The following is a 25,170-nucleotide window of genomic DNA, read 5'->3' as shown; positions in this document are numbered from 1 at the left end:
AATCTAAGGGAGGGAGTGGACAGACTCCCTATTTTTCTCACTGGTCTATTAACACTCTTGTCTACAATGTATAAGAATAATTATTTAAATATACTATGATATTCAGATTCAGCCATTAATCTACCAGATTACCAGAAGATCCCGTCCATTTTCAAATCAAATCAAATCAAATTTATTTATATAGCCCTTCTTACATCAGCTAATATCTTGAAGTGCTGTACAGAAACTCAGCCTAAAACCCCAAACAGCAAGCAATGCAGGTCTAGAAGCACGGTGGCTAGGAAAAACTCCCTAGAAAGGCCAAAACCTAGGAAGAAACCTAGAGAGGAACCAGGCTATGAGGGGTGGCCAGTCCTCTTCTGGCTGTGCCGTGTGGAAATTATAACAGAACATGGCCAAGATGTTCAAATCTTCATAAATGACCAGCATGGTCAAATAATAATAATTACAGTAGTTATCGAGGGTGTAGCAAGTCAGCACCTCAGGAGTAAATGTCAGTTGGCTTTTCATAGCATAATAACAGGAAATGAAGGTGGAGGGACCATGCAACCATGTCTCCTTCCACTTACAGAAAATCACATGATGTCAATTTGTTTTTGGAACACTTCACATGTGATCATGTTTTCACATGTGTAGTTTCATGTTATCACATACTGCTTTACATGGTATCACATTAACTTCACATCAGTCAGCTTCTATTACTTTTGAGAAACAGACACCTCACAAGTCCTCAACTGGCAGCTTCATGAAATAGTACCTGCCAAACACCAGTCTCAACGTCAACAGTGAAGAGGCGACTCCGGGATGCTGGCATTCTAGGCAGAGTTCCTCTGTCCAGTGTCTGTGTTCTTTTGCCAATCTTAATCTTTTCTTTTTATTGGCCAGTCTGAGATATGGCTTTTTCTTTGCAACTCTAAACTGATGTTAGAAATAAAATGATGGTCCGATAGTCCAGGATTATGAGGAAAAACATTAAGATCTACAACATTTATTCCATGTGACAAAACTAGGTCCAGAGTATGACTGTGGCAGTGAGTAGGTCCAGAGACATGTTGGACAAAACCCACTGAGTCGATGATTGCTCCGAAAGCCTTTTGGAGTGGGTCTGTGGACTTTTCCATGTGAATATTAAAATCACCAAAAATTAGAATATTATCTGCTATGACTACAAGGTCCGATAGGAATTCAGGGAACTCAGTGAGGAACGCTGTATATAGCCCAGGAGGCCTGTAAACAGTAGCTATAAAAAGTGATTGAGTAGGCTGCATAGATTTCATGACTAGAAGCTCAAAAGACGAAAACGTCTTTTTTTTTTTGTAAATTGAAATTTGCTATCGTAAATGTTAGCAACACCTCTGCCTTTGTGGGATGCACGGGGGATATGGTCACTAGTGTAACCAGGAGATGAGGCCTCATTTAACACAGTAAATTCATCAGGCTTAAGCCATGTTTCAATCAGGCCAATCACATCAAGATTATGATCAGTGATTAGTTCATTGACTATAACTGCCTTTGAAGTGAGGGATCTAACATTAAGTAGCCCTATTTTGAGATGTGAGGTATCACCATATCTTTCAATAATGCCAGGAATGGAGGAGGTCTTTATCCCAGTGAGATTGCTAAGGCGAACACCGCCATGTTTAGAGTTGCACAGACTCCTCCCACTCCTCTTTCTATTCTGGTTAGGGCCAGTTTGCCCTGTTCTGTGAAGGGAGGAGTACACAGCGTTGTACGAGATATTCAGTTTCTTGGCAATTTCTCGCATGGAATAGCCTTCCTTTCTCAGAACAAGAATAGACTGACGAATTTCAAAAGAAGGTCTTTGTATCTGGCCATTTTGAGCCTGTAATCGAACCCACAACTGCTGATGCTCCCGATACTTAACTAGTCTAAAGAAGGACAGTTTTATTTCTTCTTTAATCAGAAAAACAGTTTTCAGCTGTGCTAACAGAATTGCAAAAGGGTTTTCTAATGATCAATTAGCCTTTTAAAATGATAAACTTGTATTAGCTAACACAACGTTCCATTAGAAAAAGGAGTGATGGTTGCTGATAATGGGCCTCTGTCAAGTTACCGTAGCAATGTTAAAACCTCTACTTCATCACCCTCCCGGATCCGGGATCCCCCTCATCAATAAAGCTGACTAGCATAGCCTAGCCTAACGGGACAAGGATATCATATAATATAATTTTCATGAAATCACAAGTCCAATAGAGCAAATGAAAGATAAACATCTTGTGAATCCAGCCATCATTTCCGATTTTCAACTTCATCAGATGACAGTCTTATAACATGTTAAACAATAAATTTATGTTTTGTTCGAAAATGTGCATATTTGAGGTATAAATCATAGTTTTACATTGCAGCCACCATCAAAAATAGCACCAAAGCAGCCAGAATAATTACAGAGAGCAACGTGAAATACAAAATACTCATCATAAAACATTTATGAAAAATACATGGTGTACAGCAAATGAAAGATAAACCTATTGTGAATCCAGCCAATATTTCAGATTTTTTAAGTGGTTTACAGCGAAAACACAATATAGAATTATATTAGCTTACCACAATAGCCAAACACACAACGGCATTTATTCACCGCAAAGGTAGCTTTCGCAAAAACCAGCAATAAATACAAAATTAATCACTAACCTTTGGACAACTTCATCAGATGACAGTCTTATAACATCATGTTATGCAATACATTTATGTTTTGTTCGAAAATGTGCATATTTAGAGCTGCAAATCGTGGTTATACATTGTGAATACGTAGCAACATTTCCCCAGAATGTCTGGAGATATTTTGGACACTCACCTAATCTGACCAAAGAACTCATCATAAACTTTACATAAAAATACTTGTTGTATGGCAAATGAAAGATACACTGGTTCTTAATGCAACCGCTGTGTTAGATTTTTTAAAATAACTTTACTACAACATACAAAATACATTATTGTGAGACAGCGCTCACATATTCTCTGCCCTGTTGGATTCTACATATTCCGCAGAAATACGAAATAACATCATAAATGTTTTCTTACTTTTGCTGAGCTTCCATCAGAATCTTGTACAAGGAGTCCTTTGTCCAGAATAAATCGTTGTTTGGTTTTAGAATGTCCTCTTCTCCTGTCGAATTAGCAACCATAGCTAGCCATGTGGCGCAAACGTGCCCAGATTCACCTGACGCAAAGAAAAGAAAATTCCAAAACTCGCAATAAACGTTGAATAAACTGATAAAACTCAGTTGAAAAAACCTACTTTATGATGTTATTATCATATGTATCAAATAAAATCAGAGCCGGAGATATTCGCCGTGTATACCGAACGCTTTTCAGAAGACAATGTCGAGCTCCCCCGCGCGCCGTCGAAGACAAAGAAAATACCGGACCTGTCACTCCAAAAGCTCTTGTTCCGCCTCAGATCAAGCTAGACACACCATTCCACCTTCCACTGCCTGTTGACATCTAGTGGCAGGCGTATGAAGTGCATGCATATCGATAAATAAAAGCCAGTTGAATAGGCAGGCCCTGAAACAGAGCCTCGTTTTCAGATTTTTCACTTCCTGTATGGAAGTTTGCTGCCAAATGAGTTCTGTTTTACTCACAGATATAATTCAAACAGTTTTAAACTTGAGAGTGTTTTCTATCCAATAGTATTAATAATATGCATATTGTATGATCTAGAACAGAGTATGAGGCCGTTTCATTTGGGCACGATTTTTTCCAAAGTAGAAACAGCGCCCCCGTATTGACAAGAAGTTAAAACTTCTACTTCATCACCATCCCGGATCCGGGAGCATCCTCATCAGTAAAAAAGCTGACTAGCATAGCCTAGCATAGCGCCACAAGTAAATACTAGCATATAAATATCATGAAATCACAAGTCCAAGACACCAAATGAAAGATACACATCTTGTGAATCCAGCCATCATTTCCGATTTTCAACTTCATCAGATGACAGTCTTATAACATGTTAAACAATAAATTTATGTTTTGTTCGAAAATGTGCATATTTGAGGTATAAATCATAGTTTTACATTGCAGCCACCATCAAAAATAGCACCAAAGCAGCCAGAATAATTACAGAGAGCAACGTGAAATACAAAATACTCATCATAAAACATTTATGAAAAATACATGGTGTACAGCAAATGAAAGATAAACCTATTGTGAATCCAGCCAATATTTCAGATTTTTTAAGTGGTTTACAGCGAAAACACAATATAGAATTATATTAGCTTACCACAATAGCCAAACACACAACGGCATTTATTCACCGCAAAGGTAGCTTTCGCAAAAACCAGCAATAAATACAAAATTAATCACTAACCTTTGGACAACTTCATCAGATGACAGTCTTATAACATCATGTTATGCAATACATTTATGTTTTGTTCGAAAATGTGCATATTTAGAGCTGCAAATCGTGGTTATACATTGTGAATACGTAGCAACATTTCCCCAGAATGTCTGGAGATATTTTGGACACTCACCTAATCTGACCAAAGAACTCATCATAAACTTTACATAAAAATACTTGTTGTATGGCAAATGAAAGATACACTGGTTCTTAATGCAACCGCTGTGTTAGATTTTTTAAAATAACTTTACTACAACATACAAAATACATTATTGTGAGACAGCGCTCACATATTCTCTGCCCTGTTGGATTCTACATATTCCGCAGAAATACGAAATAACATCATAAATGTTTTCTTACTTTTGCTGAGCTTCCATCAGAATCTTGTACAAGGAGTCCTTTGTCCAGAATAAATCGTTGTTTGGTTTTAGAATGTCCTCTTCTCCTGTCGAATTAGCAACCATAGCTAGCCATGTGGCGCAAACGTGCCCAGATTCACCTGACGCAAAGAAAAGAAAATTCCAAAACTCGCAATAAACGTTGAATAAACTGATAAAACTCAGTTGAAAAAACCTACTTTATGATGTTATTATCATATGTATCAAATAAAATCAGAGCCGGAGATATTCGCCGTGTATACCGAACGCTTTTCAGAAGACAATGTCGAGCTCCCCCGCGCGCCGTCGAAGACAAAGAAAATACCGGACCTGTCACTCCAAAAGCTCTTGTTCCGCCTCAGATCAAGCTAGACACACCATTCCACCTTCCACTGCCTGTTGACATCTAGTGGCAGGCGTATGAAGTGCATGCATATCGATAAATAAAAGCCAGTTGAATAGGCAGGCCCTGAAACAGAGCCTCGTTTTCAGATTTTTCACTTCCTGTATGGAAGTTTGCTGCCAAATGAGTTCTGTTTTACTCACAGATATAATTCAAACAGTTTTAAACTTGAGAGTGTTTTCTATCCAATAGTATTAATAATATGCATATTGTATGATCTAGAACAGAGTATGAGGCCGTTTCATTTGGGCACGATTTTTTCCAAAGTAGAAACAGCGCCCCCGTATTGACAAGAAGTTAAAACTTCTACTTCATCACCATCCCGGATCCGGGAGCATCCTCATCAGTAAAAAAGCTGACTAGCATAGCCTAGCATAGCGCCACAAGTAAATACTAGCATATAAATATCATGAAATCACAAGTCCAAGACACCAAATGAAAGATACACATCTTGTGAATCCAGCCATCATTTCCGATTTTCAACTTCATCAGATGACAGTCTTATAACATGTTAAACAATAAATTTATGTTTTGTTCGAAAATGTGCATATTTGAGGTATAAATCATAGTTTTACATTGCAGCCACCATCAAAAATAGCACCAAAGCAGCCAGAATAATTACAGAGAGCAACGTGAAATACAAAATACTCATCATAAAACATTTATGAAAAATACATGGTGTACAGCAAATGAAAGATAAACCTATTGTGAATCCAGCCAATATTTCAGATTTTTTAAGTGGTTTACAGCGAAAACACAATATAGAATTATATTAGCTTACCACAATAGCCAAACACACAACGGCATTTATTCACCGCAAAGGTAGCTTTCGCAAAAACCAGCAATAAATACAAAATTAATCACTAACCTTTGGACAACTTCATCAGATGACAGTCTTATAACATCATGTTATGCAATACATTTATGTTTTGTTCGAAAATGTGCATATTTAGAGCTGCAAATCGTGGTTATACATTGTGAATACGTAGCAACATTTCCCCAGAATGTCTGGAGATATTTTGGACACTCACCTAATCTGACCAAAGAACTCATCATAAACTTTACATAAAAATACTTGTTGTATGGCAAATGAAAGATACACTGGTTCTTAATGCAACCGCTGTGTTAGATTTTTTAAAATAACTTTACTACAACATACAAAATACATTATTGTGAGACAGCGCTCACATATTCTCTGCCCTGTTGGATTCTACATATTCCGCAGAAATACGAAATAACATCATAAATGTTTTCTTACTTTTGCTGAGCTTCCATCAGAATCTTGTACAAGGAGTCCTTTGTCCAGAATAAATCGTTGTTTGGTTTTAGAATGTCCTCTTCTCCTGTCGAATTAGCAACCATAGCTAGCCATGTGGCGCAAACGTGCCCAGATTCACCTGACGCAAAGAAAAGAAAATTCCAAAACTCGCAATAAACGTTGAATAAACTGATAAAACTCAGTTGAAAAAACCTACTTTATGATGTTATTATCATATGTATCAAATAAAATCAGAGCCGGAGATATTCGCCGTGTATACCGAACGCTTTTCAGAAGACAATGTCGAGCTCCCCCGCGCGCCGTCGAAGACAAAGAAAATACCGGACCTGTCACTCCAAAAGCTCTTGTTCCGCCTCAGATCAAGCTAGACACACCATTCCACCTTCCACTGCCTGTTGACATCTAGTGGCAGGCGTATGAAGTGCATGCATATCGATAAATAAAAGCCAGTTGAATAGGCAGGCCCTGAAACAGAGCCTCGTTTTCAGATTTTTCACTTCCTGTATGGAAGTTTGCTGCCAAATGAGTTCTGTTTTACTCACAGATATAATTCAAACAGTTTTAAACTTGAGAGTGTTTTCTATCCAATAGTATTAATAATATGCATATTGTATGATCTAGAACAGAGTATGAGGCCGTTTCATTTGGGCACGATTTTTTCCAAAGTAGAAACAGCGCCCCCGTATTGACAAGAAGTTAAAACTTCTACTTCATCACCATCCCGGATCCGGGAGCATCCTCATCAGTAAAAAAGCTGACTAGCATAGCCTAGCATAGCGCCACAAGTAAATACTAGCATATAAATATCATGAAATCACAAGTCCAAGACACCAAATGAAAGATACACATCTTGTGAATCCAGCCATCATTTCCGATTTTTAAAATGTTTTACAGCGAAAACACAATATGTATTTCTATTAGCTAACCACAATAGCAAAAGACTCAACCGCATATTTTCACCATTTTTTTACCGCATAGGTAGCTATCACAAAACCGACCAAATAGAGATATATTTAGTCACTAACCAAGAAACAACTTCATCAGATGACAGTCTTATAACATGTTATACAATAAATCTAAGTTTTGTTCGAAAATGTGCATATTTGAGGTATAAATCATAGTTTTACATTGCAGCTACCATAAAAAATATCACCAAAGCAGCCGGAATAATTACAGAGAGCAATGTGAAATACCTAAATACTCATCATAAAACATTTATGAAAAATACATGGTGTACAGCAAATGAAAGATAAACATCTTGTGAATCCAGCCAATATTTCAGATTTTTTAAGTGTTTTACAGCGAAAACACAATATAGCATTATATTAGCTTACCACAATAGCCAACCACACAAACGCATTTATCAGCAGCAAAAGGTAGCGATCGCAAAAACCAGCAAAAGATATTAAATTATTCACTAACCTTGACAAAATTCATCAGATGACAGTCCTATAATATCATGTTACACAATACATATATGTTTTGTTCGAAAATGTGCATATTTAGAGCTACAAATCCTGGTTTTACAATGTGAATACGTAGCCAAACTGCACAAAATTCTCAGGAGATATTTTGGACAGTCACCTAATCTAATCAAAGAACTCATCATAAATTTTACTAAAAAATACATGTTGTACAGCAAATGAAAGATACACTAGTTCTTTTAATGCAACCGCTGTGTTAGATTTTTAAAAATAACTTTAGTACGACATACAGCTTACGTTATAGCGAGACAGCGCCCGCAATGAGGGCGGAAAATAGGACTAAACATTTTCCACAGAAATAAGAAATAACATCATAAATGGTTCCTACTTTTGCTGAGCTTCCATCAGAATCTTGTACAAGGAGTCCTTTGTCCAGAATAAATCGTTGTTTGGTTTTAGAATGTCCTCTTCTCCTGTCGAATTAGCAACCATAGCTAGCCATGTGGCGCAAACGTGCCCAGATTCACCTGACGCAAAGAAAAGAAAATTCCAAAACTCGCAATAAACGTTCAATAAACTGATACAACTCGGTTGAAAAAAACTACTTTATGATGTTTTTATCACATCTATCAAATAAAATCAGAGCCGGAGATATCTAACGTGTATACCGAAAGCTTTTCAGAAGGCAATCTGGGGTTACTTCTCGCGCCTTCGAAGACAATGACATTTCCAGTCACGTCATTCCAAAAGCTCTTGTTCGGCCTCAGATCAAGCTAGACACCCCATTCCACCTCCCACTGCCTGTAGACATCTACTGGAAGGCATATGAAGTGCATGTATATCCATAGATTTCAGGCAAATTAATAGGAAGGCCCTGGAACAGAGCCTCGATTTCAGATTTTTCACTTCCTGTCAGGAAGTTTGCTGCAAAATGAGTTCTGTTTTACTCACAGATATAATTCAAATGGTTTTAGAAACTTGAGAGTGTTTTCTATCCAATAGTAATAATACTATGCATATTGTACGATCTAGAATAGAGTACGAGGCAGTTTAATTTGGGCACAATTTTTTACAAAGTGAAAATAGCGCCCCCCTATTGAGAAAAGGTTTTAACCACTGAAAGAAATCCCTATAAACACAACGTAAATATGTAAATATGTTTACGGAGAAGAATAGTTTAGCTCAGCCGACTATATCAGTATATTAGTACTATTAATAGACCATCAATAGACTGTTCATATTTAAATGAACATGTTAGCTTGTTGACATACCTGTATTTTGTTCCAGATGAAGAGTCCAATGACAGTAAAGACGACTAGCAGTAAAATAGTCAGTCGTGATGAAGGCTCCAAGACTCCAATGTTGTCACGAATCCCGCTTCCTGAGTCTGTGTTTGCCTGTGTTTCTGTCCTGGAGTGTGTTTCCGGTGTCCTGGAACGCACCCTGTCTGGTTGCCGGGCGAATTAGCTTGTTGGGAGATCGATGTTCACCCGCACCTGTATCCCATCAGTAATCTGCACACCTGTCCTGATCATCACCTCTCCCCTTCAAAAGCTCTGACCTGACATCCATTCCCTGCCGGATCGTTAGCCATGAACAGTATGTTGTGCCCACGAACCAGCCTCCAGTTTATAGAGTTTGTTTTGTTTTGTTTTATTGTTTTGTACGTCTTGCTTGCCTTTAACTTACCGCCGTTTGTTTTGTCTACAGCCATTCACCCGGAACCCATACCCCATCCCTGTCTGCTCGTCGCCAGTGTGTTGTTATCCATTGGATCTGCCTATCCACTCCCATCAACCCACCTCCGCTGCCCGCTCCTCCACCCGGAACTATCTACCTCCACGTTCTCATTGATTAATAAATACTCACCATCTTTTTACTCACCTTGTCCTGGTCTGCTTCTGGGTCCAATTCTGGTAAACCCTGACAGAACGATCCGGCCAGTGATGAACCCAGCGGACCTGGACTCCGTTTGCCATGCAATTACCCAGCAGGAGAAGATGTTGGGACAACACAACACGGCGCTACACGAGATAGCGGGTTCAATCAGAAACTTATCGGATAGATTAACGAGTATCCAGGATCAGCTCAGGTTGCCGGCGGATCATCCACCACCTGTTTCACCCATATCACCTGCCGATTCGGGAGCGGGTTCCTTCCGTGAGCCCAAGGTTCCGACACCGGATAAGTACGAGGGAGATCTGGGAGGATGCCGTTCATTTCTTTTGCAGTGTGGATTAGTTTTTGATCTGCAGCCCTACTCTTACGCCACAGATAAGGCTAGGATAGCTTTTGTTATTGAGCTGCTGCGTGGTAGAGCTCTGGAATGGGCTTCAGCTGTTTGGGAACGACGGGACACCTGCATGACGTCATACCAGGGTTTCACGGCAGAGATGAGAAAGCTTTTTGACCATTCAGTCCGAGGTAAGGACGCAGCTAAACGCTTGTTCTCTCTTCGCCAAGGAGCTCTCAGTGTGGCAGACTTTGTGATAGAATTCAGGACATTGGCTGTGGAGAGTGGTTGGAATGAGGAATCACTACAAGCGTTTTTTTACCAGGGGTTGTCGGAGCAACTCAAGGACGAGCTGATCTCCTATCCAGAGCCTAGTGACCTAGATAGTTTGGTCACCTTAGCTATTCGGGTAGATAATAGAGTCCGAGAGAGAAGGAGGGAGAAGAAGTGGGGTCCATCTAATCAATCTGAGACTCGGTTACCATTCGGGTCAGGAAATGGACCAGAACGGGTTGATCATTTTCCTTCACACGGGCTTAGTGGAGGAGTTCTGCCGCCAGATCCTGAACCTATGCAAGTGGGGCGGCACGGGTTAACTAAGGACGAGCGCCAACGTAGACGTGAGACCAACAGCTGCCTCTACTGTGGTAGTTCGGGACATTACATCTCCGTTTGTCCTCAGCGCCCGTTAAACTGCTGGCGAAGTCAGGTAGGAGACCTGCGCCAACTCCCTGTACTTACCGTGGAGAGCGAGAGTACGGGCAGACACCGTGTTAAGCAGCAGAGCGCACGGTGTCTCCTGTACGTGTGCATAGCCCGGTACGGTACATACCAGCTCCTCGTATCTGCCGGGCTAGATTGAGCATTGAGCCAAGTGCCATGAAGCCGGCTCTACATATATGGCCTCCAGTACGTCTCCTCGGGCCGGCATACATGGCACCAGCCTTACGCATGGTGTCCCCGGTTCGCCTACACAGCCCAGTGCGGGTTATTCCACCTCCCCGCACTGGTCGGGCTACGGGGAGCATACAACCAGGTAAGGTTGGGCAGGCTCAGTGCTCAAGGGAGCCAGTACGCCTGCACGGTCCGGTATTTCCGGCGCCACCTCCCCGCCCCAACCCAGTACCACCAGTGCCTACACCACGCATCAGGCTTCCTGTGCGTCTCCAGAGCCCTGTTCCTCCTCCACGCACTAGCCCTATGGTGCGTGTCTCCAGTCCGGTACCACCAGTTCCGGCACCACGCACCAAGCATCCTGTGCGTTTCCAGAGTCCTGTGCGTCCTGTTGCTGCTCCCCGCACTAGCCCTGAGATGCGTCTCCCCAGCCCGGTACCACCAGTTCCGGCACCACGCACTAGGCCTAATGTGCGTCTCCAGGGTCCAGTATGCCCTGTTCCTTCTCCCCACACTAGCCTTCAGGTGCGTGTCCCCAGCCCGGTACCACCAGTTCCGGCACCACGCAACAGGCCTACAGTGTGCCTCAGCCGGCCAGAGTCTGCCGTCTACCCAGCGGCGCCTGAACTGCCCGTCTGCCCAACGCCATCTGAGCTGTCCGTCTGCCAAGCGCCGCCTGCGCTGCCCGTCTGCCAAGCACCGTCAGAGCTGCCCGTCTGCCAAGCACCTTCAGAGCTGCCCATCTGTCCCGAGCCTTCAAAGCCGCCCGTCTGTCCCGAGCCTTCAAAGCCGCCCGTCTGTCCCGAGCCTTCAAAGCCGCCAGACAGGAGCAGCCAGAGCCGTCCGCCAGACAGGAGCAGCCAGAGCCTTCCGCCAGCCATGAGCAGCCAGAGCCTTCCGCCAGCCATGAGCAGCCAGAGCCTTCCGCCAGCCATGAGCAGCCAGAGCCTTCCGCCAGCCATGAGCAGCCAGAGCCTTCCGCCAGCCATGAGCAGCCAGAGCCTTCCGCCAGCCATGAGCAGCCAGAGCCGTCAGCCAGCCATGAGCAGCCAGAGCCGTCAGCCAGCCATGAGCAGCCAGAGCCGTCAGCCAGCCATGAGCAGCCAGATCCGTCAGCCAGTCCGGAGCTGCCGTCCCTCAGTCCGGAGCTGCCGTCCCTCAGTCCGGAGCTGCCGTCCCTCAGGCCGGTGCTGCCCCTTATCCCGGTGCTGCCCCTTATCCCGGTGCTGCCCCTTATCCCGGTGCTGCCCCTTATCCCGCTGATGCCCCTTATCCCGCTGATGCCCCTTAATTTAGGTGGGTTTATTTGGAGGGTGGTCATTGGGAGGGGGTTACAAAAGCGGGGATTGACTATGGTGGGGTGGGGACCACGCCCAGAGCCTGAGCCGCCACCGTGGACAGATGCCCACCCAGACCCTCCCCTAGACTTTATGCTGGTGCGTCCGGAGTTCGCACCTTGAGGGGGGGGGGTTATGTCACGTTCCTGACCTGTTTTCTCTTATTTTTGTATGTGTTTAGTTGGTCAGGGCGTGAGTTGGGGTGGGCATTCTATGTTATGTGTTTCTATGTTGGTTTAAATGGGTTGCCTGATATGGTTCTCAATTAGAGGCAGGTGTTTGACATTTCCTCTGATTGAGAACCATATTAAGGTAGGTTGTTTCTCACTGTTTGTTTGTGGGTGATTGTCTTCCGTGTCTGTGTATGTTGCACCACACGGGACTGTTTCGGTTTCGTTCATGTATGTAGTCTGTTCCTGTTCGTGCGTTCTTCGTGTTTATGTTAGTTCACATGTTTTAGGTCAGTCTACGTCGTTTTGTTATTTTGTATCTTTTCAAGTGTTATCGTGTTTCATCGTTCTGTTTAATAAATCATTATGGATTACAACGCTGCGTATTTGTCCGACCCTTCTCGCTTCTCCTCTTCAGACGAAGAGGAGAGCACCCGTTACATGGCTATCAAAGGTGCTTCCACCAAGTACGTATGAAGACATTTACAATCAACACATGTTATTGGTTTGAGGTTTTTTATTCATTTAGAAATGTTTATAACATGTTCTTTCACTTTTAAAATGTGGAGTAAGTTGTGCATTTAATTCCTTTTTAGATTTAATATTATGGCAGCAGAATGTGAATACTTTCACTAGGCATTGTATGTATCCTCCATTGAAATGATGTACCTGTCACGTTCCTGACCTTATTTTCCTTTGTTTAACTCTGTTTAGTTGGTCAGGACGTGAGCTGGGTGGGCATTCTATGTTTTGTGTTTCTATGTTGGGTGCAATGTGTTGCCTGATATGGTTCTCAATTAGGGGGCAGGTGTTTTACGTTTCCTCTGATTGAGAACCATATTAAGGTAGGCTGTTCACACTGTTTGTTTGTGGCTGATTGTTTCCTGTGTCTGTGTTTGTTCGCACCACACGGGACTGTTTCGGTGTCGTTCGTATATGTAGTCTGTTCCTGTTTGTGCGTTCTTCGTGTTCTGTAAGTTCATTTGTTCAGGTCTGTTGACTTCGTTTATTATTTTGTAAATTCTCAAGTGTGTTTAGTTTCCGTCTTGTTTAATAAATATCATTATGTATTCATCACCCGCTGCGCCTTGGTCCGCTCATTCACCACAAGACAACCGTTACAGTATCATACTATCAGAAGTAAATTTTTTGTATTAGTATTATTTTTTTGTTAAAAAAATTATGGATTTAAACCCAGTACTTTGTCATAACTCAGACAAACAATGGAATATCAAATCATGTACATCTACATTGATATTTTAGTATTTTATCAGATGCTTTAATCCAGAGCGACTTATTGTTAGTGCATTCATCTTAAAGGAGTAGTTCACTATTTTACAACTTGATGTTAGATGGTTCCTTTTCCTGAAAGTAGTCTATGGACCAGGAGAAACTGTAATCCATGGTTCAGTTTTCTTTAAACAAATGTATTACAAATTTCTGCTAACTTTAATCACCGCATGCTAACAATCAATGGAAGTGATGGAAAACTGAAAAAATAATAATAATTACAACAAAAGGTAACAGTTTTACTTCTTAGATCATACTAGCTAGGGACAGGTCTCCATTCTGAAGCATGTAGACATCTTGCATGTTGGTTAAAAGGAGTCTTGATTTTTCCATTTTGTCATTGTATTGAATATTCCTATCATCTGTTGTTTTTCAAATTGATTTACAAAACATAACTATTTAATGTAATTGATCAAAAGTACGTCAAAAACATACAACAAATTCAAAACCGCGGTACAGTGCACTAACTAAACCACAAGGGAGAGTAGCATTGGAATCTGAAACAAAATCTGTATTGTGGCAGCTGACAGGACACCATGGTCAATGGAAAATATTTTGCAGTCAGTCTTGTACTCTTGATATTAATTTATTTAAGCATATTACATTTTTAACAAGAGAACATCATTATCTAAAAAGCTTTCAACAGAATTAAAGAATATATGATACTGCTAGCTTTTATTACAGTTGAATTACAGTGTACATCAATAATCTCACTATAAGTAGCAATAAGTTGAACAATTGTAGTTGTTTTGATTACCCTTGTGCCTCAGATGACAAACCATATACACCTGGACATCACTAAATATTACTTATGTCTAAAATTATATCTCTGACCACGTGTTCCTGTCTTCAACATGTCTGTTCTATTGATGAGCAGTATTGTTGGACATGTGTCTCATGTGACATGTTTTTACCCTCATTTCTTAGTTTTCATTCAATATTGTTATTGGGTGTTGTCCAGGTCTGAACACAGGAAGAAACTTGTGTGATGTCACCACATCACAAAAAGTGTAGATATGCGACTCTGTATCAACATTATAAAAAGACAGAGATTGATTGTCACAGTCTAGAAACACTCCTACCATAGAGAGATCTTCTCTCACATGTACTGAGGTTGGAGGGTCAGTATTAACATGGAAACCCTTTCCTTCTTCATAAAAGAGAGTCCAGAATCCATGAAGAGGTGTTACAGGGACTGTAGATGTTCTCTTAGCATTATCTCTGGACACACCAACATACCATGACAGTTGCCCACAGTCACCCACTGCTTTAGCCACTGTTTCATCCCTCACCTTAACTTCCCAGTAGTGTTGTTCTGATCCGAAACTCTGATTAGCCAATACATGAGGATGCCTTTGATCGGAAGATTTAATTGTTTCTTTTTCTTTGATGTACTGAGCTGTCTTTCCTTCTTGAGTCACTCTAATAGCACTGTGAGTAGTTTTTTCATTCAAAGTAATGTTCTCTGAGGGAAGAGAATATGGTTTTATACATTGACATCCAATATTAAGATATGTAAGTCGTGTGATCTAGGCCGATATAATAATTATCTTAAAGGGATAGTTTGGGATTTTGGCAATTAGGTCATTTATCTAGCTGTTCCTGTACACTTTCAGTCGTTGCCCTAACGCTACTTAGCATTAGCTCGCCAAACTACCTCTAACTTCCTTCATACTGGAAGGAGACATTAAAATGGTATCTGATTCTGGCGAAGTAGATTAAAGGCCTCATTGCCAAAATAACAATCCTTTTTAAAGGGAAGTAATCAACATGAATGCATGGCCAAATCAACTCAAAAAAACTAAATTATTTGTTTTTTTGGGGGGACTTTGAGTGGTTCTGGACCGGTTCCGACAGACATTTTGGTGTACGAAGCTCTCTGTGAACGTCGTAGGGTACCATGTCTTAAGGCATCAGCATGCTTATTAATGGTGATATGGCCACTTTATGCCCCTATCTCTCCCGTATTACCATGGTTCACAGTTTATCCTGGCTCATAGACTAAGGAACCATCTAACATTAAGTTGAACTTCCCCTAAACGTAAACAAAAACATGTAACAATTTTGGCATAGATTGTTTTTCCTACCTTTGAATGCTTTCACCTGGTGCCAATCTGCATATAAAGAAATACCAAGTAAATGTAAAACACAGATGTTACAACGAAGATTGTGTAGGAAAATAATGTTAAACATTTTTACCTTCGAGATTAATTCCTTCTTTGACGGGTTGTTTCTCCTGATTGTTTTCTGTCCCTAACAGGGTATATTGATAATAAACATAGTTAGGTAATTATATTGCAAACCAAACTAAGAAATTAGGCATGATTATCAATGCTATGCCATAGTTTATGATCATGAATATTCATTAATTACCTTTAAATAGTTGTTTTGTCTCTGTTGAGTGAAAATTCAAGACAGTGTATAAATATAAAAAATTTGAACAAGGTCAAATCTAAACTTGAAATATTAGACTTAGAAATTTGAGTTCCAGACATGTCATGTGAGAATATCTCCCACAAAAATGTGTTCAGAATGAAACAGTTAGCTTACCTGATTTATTCTGTTCAAGCTTCATTTGATCTGAAAACAAAGCCACAATCAAAATCATGTTAATATAAAATCAATCATGTTTTATGTTACAACGTGTCACATTTAATTTCATCACACTGATGAGATTTCACATATTTACAATCTCTATGGTGTTTAATTTTCTGTGATGAAAACAACGTGCAAGACCCTGAAAGATAACAAGGATGACTTTTCTTAAGAAAAATCTTTGTTAACAAATCTCTATATATAATGTTATTATCATTGACATATATTGCTGTTAATGACAAGAATGTGTTTTATACCTCTATGTTTGAGCAGAATGCAGACCACAGTTGACAGAGCACTGAGAAGGAGCAGAGACAGGACCAAAGTCACGATGAAAGCTTCTTTCCAGGCTCCTGAACACAGATATTCAACATGAACCAAATTCTTCTAAAATCTTCATAAAACACAGATAGGCTTCCTAAGCATGTTCGCCTCAGTTTTTGTTGGGGTGAGTGGATATTTGGATACAGTGCCTATAGAATGTAGTCATTGCATAAGTATTCACCCCCTTTGTTTAGTAAGCCTAAATGAGTTCAAAGCAACATTTTGCTTAAACAATCACATAACAAATTATACAATCTGTGTGAAATAATAGGGGTGTCATGATTTTTCATACATACAACATCTGTGAGGTCCCACAGTCAAGTGTTGAACTTCAAGAACAGATTCAACTACAAAGGCCAGAGAGCTTTTCGAAAGCCTCATTAAGAAGGGCAGTGATTGGTAGATGGGCAACAATAACAAATCAGACATTGAATATATCTGCATGGTCAAGATAATAATTATGATGTATTAAACCACCCAGACACATCAAATATGCAGTCATCCTTCTGAACTGAGCTGCAGAACAGGAAGAACACTCCTTAGGGATGTAACCATGGTGATTTTAAAACAGCAACAGAGTTCAATGGCTGTGATGGGAGAAAACTGAGGATAGATCAACAACATTGTCATTTAGATTATTGTGGAGTCACCTCAGAGTGAAAAGAAGAATACAAATATACAGAATATATTTATTTTTTTATTCCCAAACCAGCATATGTATGTAACAAGGCACTAAAGTAATACTGCAAAAAATAAAACGGCTAAGGAATACACTACATGCCTAAATTCAAAGCCTTATGTTTGGGGCAAAGCAAACACATCACTGAAAAGCTGCCTCCTTATTTTCAAGCATGGATGCATCATGGTATCATGGTATGGAATCATGGTATGGAATGCTTGAAAATAAGGAGGCAGTTTTTCAGTGGGGAGTTTTTCAGGATGAAAATAAATGGGATGGAGCTTAGCAGAGCCAAAAATCGTAAAGGATAACCTGCTTCAGTTTGCTTTACACCAGACACTGGGAGAGAAATTCCACTTTCAGCAGGATACTCCCTACAACACAAAGCCAAATCTACAATGGAGTTTCTTACCAAGAAGACAGTGAATATTCCTGAGGCTAAATTACAGTTTTGACTTAAATCTGCTTGACAATCTATGGCAAAAATTGCTGTCTAGCCATAATCCCCAACACCTTGACAGAGCTTGAAGAATTTTGAAAAGAATAATGGGCTTCAGTTTCTTGGCAATTTCTCACATGGAATAGCCTTCATTTCTCAGAACAAGAATACACTGAAGAGTTTCAGAAGAGAGTTTTGGTTTCTGGCCATTTTGAGCCTGTAATCGAACCCACAGGCTGATGCTCCAGATACTCAACTAGTCTGAAGAAGGCCAGTTTTATTGCTTCTTTAATCAGCACACAGTTTTTAGCTGTGCTAACATAATTGCAAAAGCCTTTTCTAATGATCAATTAGCCTTTTAAAATGATAAACTTGGTATCACGTGTGCTCCCTCTCCAGCATCTAGGTCACCAGCCTGCTTCGTTATGGTGCACACCTGTCGCCACTGTTACGCGTACCTGCTCATCATCCCTCACCTGGACTCCATCACTTCCCTGATTACCTTCCCTCTATATGACACTGATCTGTGTCATGTCTGTGCGTTGTTCGTGGTTTCTTGTTTGTATTATGTTACGTATATTTATTACAACACTCACTCCCTGAACTTGCTTCCCATCTCTCAGAGCACTCGTTACACTTGGATTAGCTAACACAATGTGCCATTGGAACACAGGAGTGATGGTTGCTGATAATGGGCCTCTGTAGATATTCCATCCGTTCCAGCTACAACAGTCATTTACAACATTAACAATGTCTACACTGTATTTCTGATCAATTTTATGTTATTTTTATGAACCAAAAAAATTGCTTTTCTTTAAAAAACAACGACATTTCTTTTGAACGGTAGTGTATATATTCTTATTCCATTCCTTTACTTAGATTTGTGTATATTAGTGTTTCACTTTTCATTAATCGCTGAAAGAAATTATAGCATTTTTCTTCCACTTTGATATTCAAGTATTTTGTGTCGATCATTGACAAAAGGCAATTAAATCCATTCTAATCCCACTTTGTAAAATGTGAAGAGGTCCAAGGGGTGTGGTCTTTCTACAGGCACTGTATGTGCATATTTTACTCTACTCTTTTCATTGTTATTATTCAATATTGATTAATGTACTGCATTGTGGGAGCTAGCACATAAGCATTTCACTGCACCTTTTATACCTGCTGTAAACTGTGTGTGATGAATACATTTGATTTGATATGCTGTTTGTGTAGAAGACACACTTACCAGGTTTGTGAGGAAGGACTCTACTCTCTCTCTTCTCTTCCTCAGACAGAGAGATTGTACAGGAGAGCCAATCTGAGTCTGAGGGAGGGTACAGCAGCCAACTACTGACACTCAACAAGCCCTGAGAATCTGTTACAGAGAGAAGGGAGTGATACACAACCATTTATTATGAGAGATTCACTCATAGATACATTTTTTTGAATCATTAAAATTGCACAGTTCCTGGTTTCTTAAGACTAGAATTACAGAGATTATCAGCCTCTAAGTTCTTGCTAGAGAATGTGCCGTCGGGCGTCCTCTTTATCCTACATATCAGATTCATATACTGTGTTATTAGGGGCGTGACAACCTGGCTGTATTCGTAAACGTAGCCTTAAATTGACAGTTACTTGTGATCGGAAAAAACTGAAGTGTTTTTTATGCCCAACTAGATGTTGGCAAAATGTCTCATCTCCCTATAGGCTAAAAGACCAAAAAAGCTGCAGGTTTGAAGCAGCTCGCTGAGGTGTGTGTGTGTGTCCTGACCTTAAAACTTGCAGCAGGCAGACAAGTTTGCTGTCAGATATTAGATCAGATATTATGCACATTGATAGCTTGCTAGAAAACATCCTTGTCTATTGATTTATCATAGTAGCAGGCTAACAGGAGGCAGCAACAATCTAAATGATCAGACCGAAACATGCGATGAGAAGTGATTGGGTGAAATAGACTACTTCGCTCTGTCCAATTAGAGGAGCAGGATCAATGTACAGCCCGCCCTTCTCTTTCTTAGACTAGCTAGTTTAGTTATTTAGTGCACGATGCTGAGGAGGACGCGCAGTTGCATGCTTTCTTGGTGTTCACAATTCTTCATCATCATCATGACACTATTGTTCTAAATTCAATCAACCTCTTCACCCTCCTCATCATTCAGTTCATTCAAATGTAATTGTAAAGTCACGTGCACGATTATCAATTTCTATCGCCAATTTATCTATTGACAGCGTTCATTCAGTGAGGAGAGAGGCATATTATCACCTAGGTACCAACGCCCAGCAGCGCAATGGTCTTGGCTCCTTAAATTAGGAATCGGTGTGAAAAAGTAAACAGGTTCTATAAACTTTTCTGTTTGTGATTTAAAAATTCTGACAACCGAGAAATGTAAAATATAACTATTTAGGGGGAGAAAATTGCTTTCAAAATGGCAGATGTATTTTTATTACAAAATCAAATGGCAGGGGACGCTATGTCGGTTCTAGTGTTGATGCTAAGTTCATCGTTAAAACCTTTGTACAAGCATCGTTATATCTCTGAGCTGTTTCCTAAAACCATCGTTACTTAATTAAGTTGCACTTGAAAACACTCGTAAATTAACAACTGACTCAGACCACACGTAGAACAGGTACATTTGTTTTTAGATTATGTTTTGCCCTCCCACGAATCACCTGTATTTCTGTAACCGCTGATAACTTCAGAACAAAGCTGATTTCAAATACTAAGTTTACAATATCTTTGCAATTGTTACAAACAAGTGAAGGATCCTTAAAAAAAATGAAAACCGAGATGTCTGCATTGTAAAGTAAATAGGCATAGGCTGCATAGTCCTAGAATCATATTGCATATTCAATCAATTTAGTAATATTTTGGTATTGCAGGCTAAAGTAAATTTTTACCTCAATATATTTAATTTTGTGTAACAACATTATTATTATTCAGTGAGCTCCAAAAGTATTGGATTTTTTAAAATGTTTTGGCCCTTTACTAACAGGGCAAAATGATACAATGAATATGAGGTTGAAGTGCAGACTGTCAGCTTTAATTTAAGGGTATTGGCATCCGTGTTGGGTGAAGCGTTTAGAAATTACAGCACTTTTTGTATAATGCCACACCATTTTAGGGGACCAAAAGTATTGGGACAAATTTGCTTATAAAAGTATAAAATATAAAGTAGTAAAACATTTTTTTAAAGTAGTAAGAAGTATTTGCTCCCATATTAATAGCATGCAATGACTGCATCAAGCTTGTGACTTTTATTGTGTACTGAACAAAAATATAAACGCAACATGCAACAGGTCATATAAGGATATCAGTCAGTTGAAATAAATAAGGCCATAATCTATGCATTTCACATGACTGGGAATACAGTTATGCATCTGTTGGTCACAGACACCTTTAAAAAAGCTAGGGGCGTTGATCAGAAAACCAAGGCCGGATAAATGTAGGGGCTTACTGGGGATGAAGCCCCGGGGCTCAGGCCCGTTGGCGGCCCAAGGCAGCAGAAAAATAAATATTATAATTGAGGAAATACAGTGCATTCGGAAAGAATTCAGACCCCTTGATTTTTTCCACATTTTGTTACGTTACAACATTATTCAATCTACACACAATACCCCATTATGAAAAAGCAAAAACAGGTTATTAGACATGGTAAACAAAAAACTGAAATATCACATTTACCTAAGTATTCAGACCCTTTACTCAGCACTTTGTTGAAGCATCTTTGGCAGCGATTACAGGCTCAAGTCTTCTTGGGTATGACACTACAAGCGTGGCACACCTGTATTTGGGGAGTTTCTCCCATTCTTCTCTGCAGATCCTCTCAAGCTCTGTCAGGTTGGACGGGGAGCGTCGCTGCACAGCTAATTTCAGGTCTCTCCAGCGATGTTCGATCAGGTTCAAGTCCGGGCTCTGGATGGGCCACTCAAGGGCATTCAGAGACTTGTCCCGAAGCCACTCCTGCATTGTCTTGGCTGTGTGCTTAAGGTCGTTGTGCTGTTGGAATGTGAACCTTCGCCCACAGTCTGAGGTCCTGAGCGATCTGGAGCAGGTTTTCATCAAGGATATCTCTGTACTATGCTCCGTTCATCTTTCCCTCAACCCTGACTAGTCTCCCTGCCCCTGAAAAACATCCCCACAGCATGATGCTGCCACCACCATGCTTCACTGTATGGATGTTTCCACGTTTCCTCCAGACGTAATCCTTGGCATTCAGGCCAAAGAGTTCAATCTTGATTTCATCAGACCAGAGAATCTTGTATATCATGGTCTGAGAGTCTTTAGGTGCCATTTGGCAAACTCCAAGCGGGCTGTCATGTGCCTTTTACTGACGAGTGGCTTCCATCTGGCCACTCTACCATAAAGGCCTGATTGGTGGAGTGCTACAGAGATGGTTGTCCTTCTGGAAGGTTCTCCCATCCCCACAGAGGAACTCTGGAGCTCTTTCAGAGTGACCATTGGGTTCTTGGTCACCTCTCTGACCAGGCCCCTTCTGCCCCGATTGCTCAGCTCTAGGAAGAGTCTTGATGGTTCCAAACTTTTGTTCTTGGGGTCCTTCAATGCTGTTGACATTTTTTGGTACCCATCCCCAGATCTGTGCCTCTGATGAACAGGTAACGTTCACCTGACCTCCTCCACTGGCCAAAGAGAGAACTGGTGCGCTGCCTCTCACTGATGGAGAGATAAGGGAGTGTGGAGGGAAACTACAATGATGTAGTCTAAACAACAATTGTGAGAAACGATTGTATCACATTTTCCTGTGGATTACTTTGAAGTTGTAAAAATAAGTGCCACCATATTGTGAGTATTCTATATTTTATGTAGAGTTCGGTGCAGTATTGCAGATGTAAAATCATGTTTAAACCGTTTCAGCCCTAAGCCTCTTACCATTCATTGAGAGATACACATTGGCCTTTTCGTACCACCTTTCATTGCTGACATGGCACACATACTCCCCCCTGTCTTCCACCGTCACCCTCTCCAGTGTCAGGGACACGTTCCCTCTCTCCAGCCCCCCAGTTAGAGAAACCCTGCCCCTGTACCGGGGGTCCACAGGGGCCTCCTGGATCTTGTGGTCCTTGTACAACAAGGCAGGGCTGTAGGAGTTATCGGGCCGGTACCAGCGCACCTCCAATGGCTCCGCATTAAAGAGAGGTGAGAGTTCACAAGGTAGAGTGACAGAGGCGTTCAACCGGGTCAAAATGGGACCATTAGGAACCGTCAAGGTGAAGACGTCTGGGGCTGGGGATAGGGGGAAAGAAATAAGAACGTATGATGAAGAATACTCATTCAAGTCCTGTTTAGGTCTTTAACTTTTACTGCCTCAGAAACCCGGATCCGGGAGCACCCCCCCCCCCCCCCCCATAGCATAGCGTCACAAGTAAATTGTAGCATCTAAATATCATTAAATCACAAGTCCAAGACACCAGATGAAAGATACACTTCTTGTGAATCTAGCCACCATTTCTGATTTTTAAAATGTTTTACAGGGAAGACACAATATGTAAATCTATTAGCTAACCACGTTAGCAAAAGACAAAAAAAATTTTACTCCACTATTTTTCCACTCCATCACTAGCTATCACCAATTCGACCAAATAAAGAAATAAATAGCCACTAACCAAGAAAAAACCTCATCAGATGACAGTCTGATAACATATTTATTGTATAGCATAGGTTTTGTTAGAAAAATGTGCATATTTCAGGTATAAATCATAGTTTGCCATTGCAGCCACCATCACAAATCTCCCCAAAGCGACTAGAATTACTACAGAGAGCAACGTGTATTACCAATTTACTCATCATAAAACATTTCATAAAAATAGACAAAGCATAGCAATGGAAAGACACAGATCTTGTGAATTCAGACAATATTTCAGATTTTCTAAGCGTTTTACAGCGAAAACACAATAAATCGTTATATTAGCATACCACATGTGCAAACGTTACCCCAGCATGAATTCAAGGCAAAGGGAGCGATAACGTTATGATCACCAAAATATATTAATTTTTTCACTAACCTTCTCAGAATTCTTCCGATGACACTCCTGTAACATCATATTACAACATACATATAGAGTTTGTTCGAAAATGTGCATATTTAGCCACAAAAAAACGTGGTTATACAATGAGAATAGTAGCAAAACTGGCCTGAAAATGTCGGGCGCCATCTTTGAGAGTGATCTAGTCTAATCGATAACTAATCATAAACTTGACTAAAAAATACAGGGTTGACAGGAATCGAAAGACAAATTAGTTCTTAATGCAATCGCTGAATTACATTTCTAAAATTATCCTTACTGTGCAATACCGGGTCCGCCAAAGCGAAGCTACACAAAACAAAATGGCGATATATGCGTTTAACATTTTTCAACAGAACAGCGATTTATCATCATAAATAGTTCTTACTGTGAGCTGTTCTTCCATCAGAATCTTGATCAATGTATCCTTTCTCCGGTCTAATCGTCTTTTGGTCGAAAGATGTCCTCTTGTCCCGTCGAAATGGCCACTAACGTTCGGTATGTACAGGAAAAGTGCCCAGCTCATGGAAGGACGTCACAAATAAATGCCTCAAAATCGCACTAAACGGATATAAATTGCTATAAAACGGTTTAAATTAACTACCTTATGATGTTTTTAACACCTATAACGAGTAAAAACATGACCGGCGATATATTACTGGCTAAACCAAGGCTTGGAAAGATGCCAGTCCGATGTCCATTGTGCGTCGAGCGCAGGGTCCAAAAGAAAGCTCCTTCCGGTCTTTTGTGTTTTATACAGGCCCTGATTGCGCAATCGACTCCATTCAAATTGTCACCACTTACTGACATCTAGAGGAAGGCGTAGGCAGTGTTTGTATCCTCATAGCATTCACAGGGACATTAAAACTGACCTGGGACCAGAGGCCAAGATTTCTGAAATCTCACTCCCTGTCAGGAAAAGTGCTGTAGAATGAGTTCTGTTCCACTCAGAGACATAATTCCAACGGTTATAGAAACTAGAGAGTGTTTTCTATCCAATAATAACAATAATATGCATATTGTACGAGCAAGAATGGAGTACTAGGCAGTTTAATTTGGCAATGTCAAAAAAAAAAGTGCTAACAGCTCCCCCTATTGACAAAAGGTTTTAATAACCAAGAGATTGTTTTAGTGGGTAAATGGAAACTAATGTAATTAACAGAGAATAAACACTCTCACCAGATTTTTGAGATGTGATGGTAATGGTAAAAGCAGCCAGTATCAGCAACCTGAGCAATACCCCTGTGTTGAAGAAAGAGGACAACACTGTTACATTACCCATCTTGTGAAGAACCAGTTTTCACATGATTTCACATGTGAAATTTCACTTGAAATCATGTGATTTTCTGTAAGTGGAGGG

The 25,170-nt window shown here is 40.5% G+C and overlaps 1 protein-coding gene across 2 annotated transcripts in view; it reads right to left on the bottom strand.

The window, feature by feature from the left end:
* Nucleotides 1-16,287: 16,287 nt before the first annotated feature.
* Nucleotides 16,288-25,170, bottom strand: part of LOC139578962 (butyrophilin subfamily 1 member A1-like) — a 64,397-nt gene continuing 55,514 nt past the window's right edge. The window contains exons 5-7 of one of the 2 annotated variants that reach the window (XM_071407122.1): nucleotides 19,036-19,164; nucleotides 16,620-16,715; nucleotides 16,288-16,347 (exon numbers count right to left, since the gene is read on the bottom strand). In XM_071407122.1, the coding sequence (XP_071263223.1) occupies nucleotides 16,295-16,347; nucleotides 16,620-16,715; nucleotides 19,036-19,164 (278 nt within the window). In that variant the 3' untranslated portion in view covers nucleotides 16,288-16,294. The remainder of the gene's footprint in view (nucleotides 16,348-16,619; nucleotides 16,716-19,035; nucleotides 19,165-25,170) is intronic. The other variant, XM_071407123.1, reaches the window with a different exon arrangement.

The sequence above is a fragment of the Salvelinus alpinus genome, chromosome 6, assembly GCF_045679555.1.
Source record: "Salvelinus alpinus chromosome 6, SLU_Salpinus.1, whole genome shotgun sequence".
NCBI lineage: Eukaryota > Metazoa > Chordata > Actinopteri > Salmoniformes > Salmonidae > Salvelinus > Salvelinus alpinus.
This window is presented reverse-complemented; position numbering and strand designations above follow the sequence as displayed.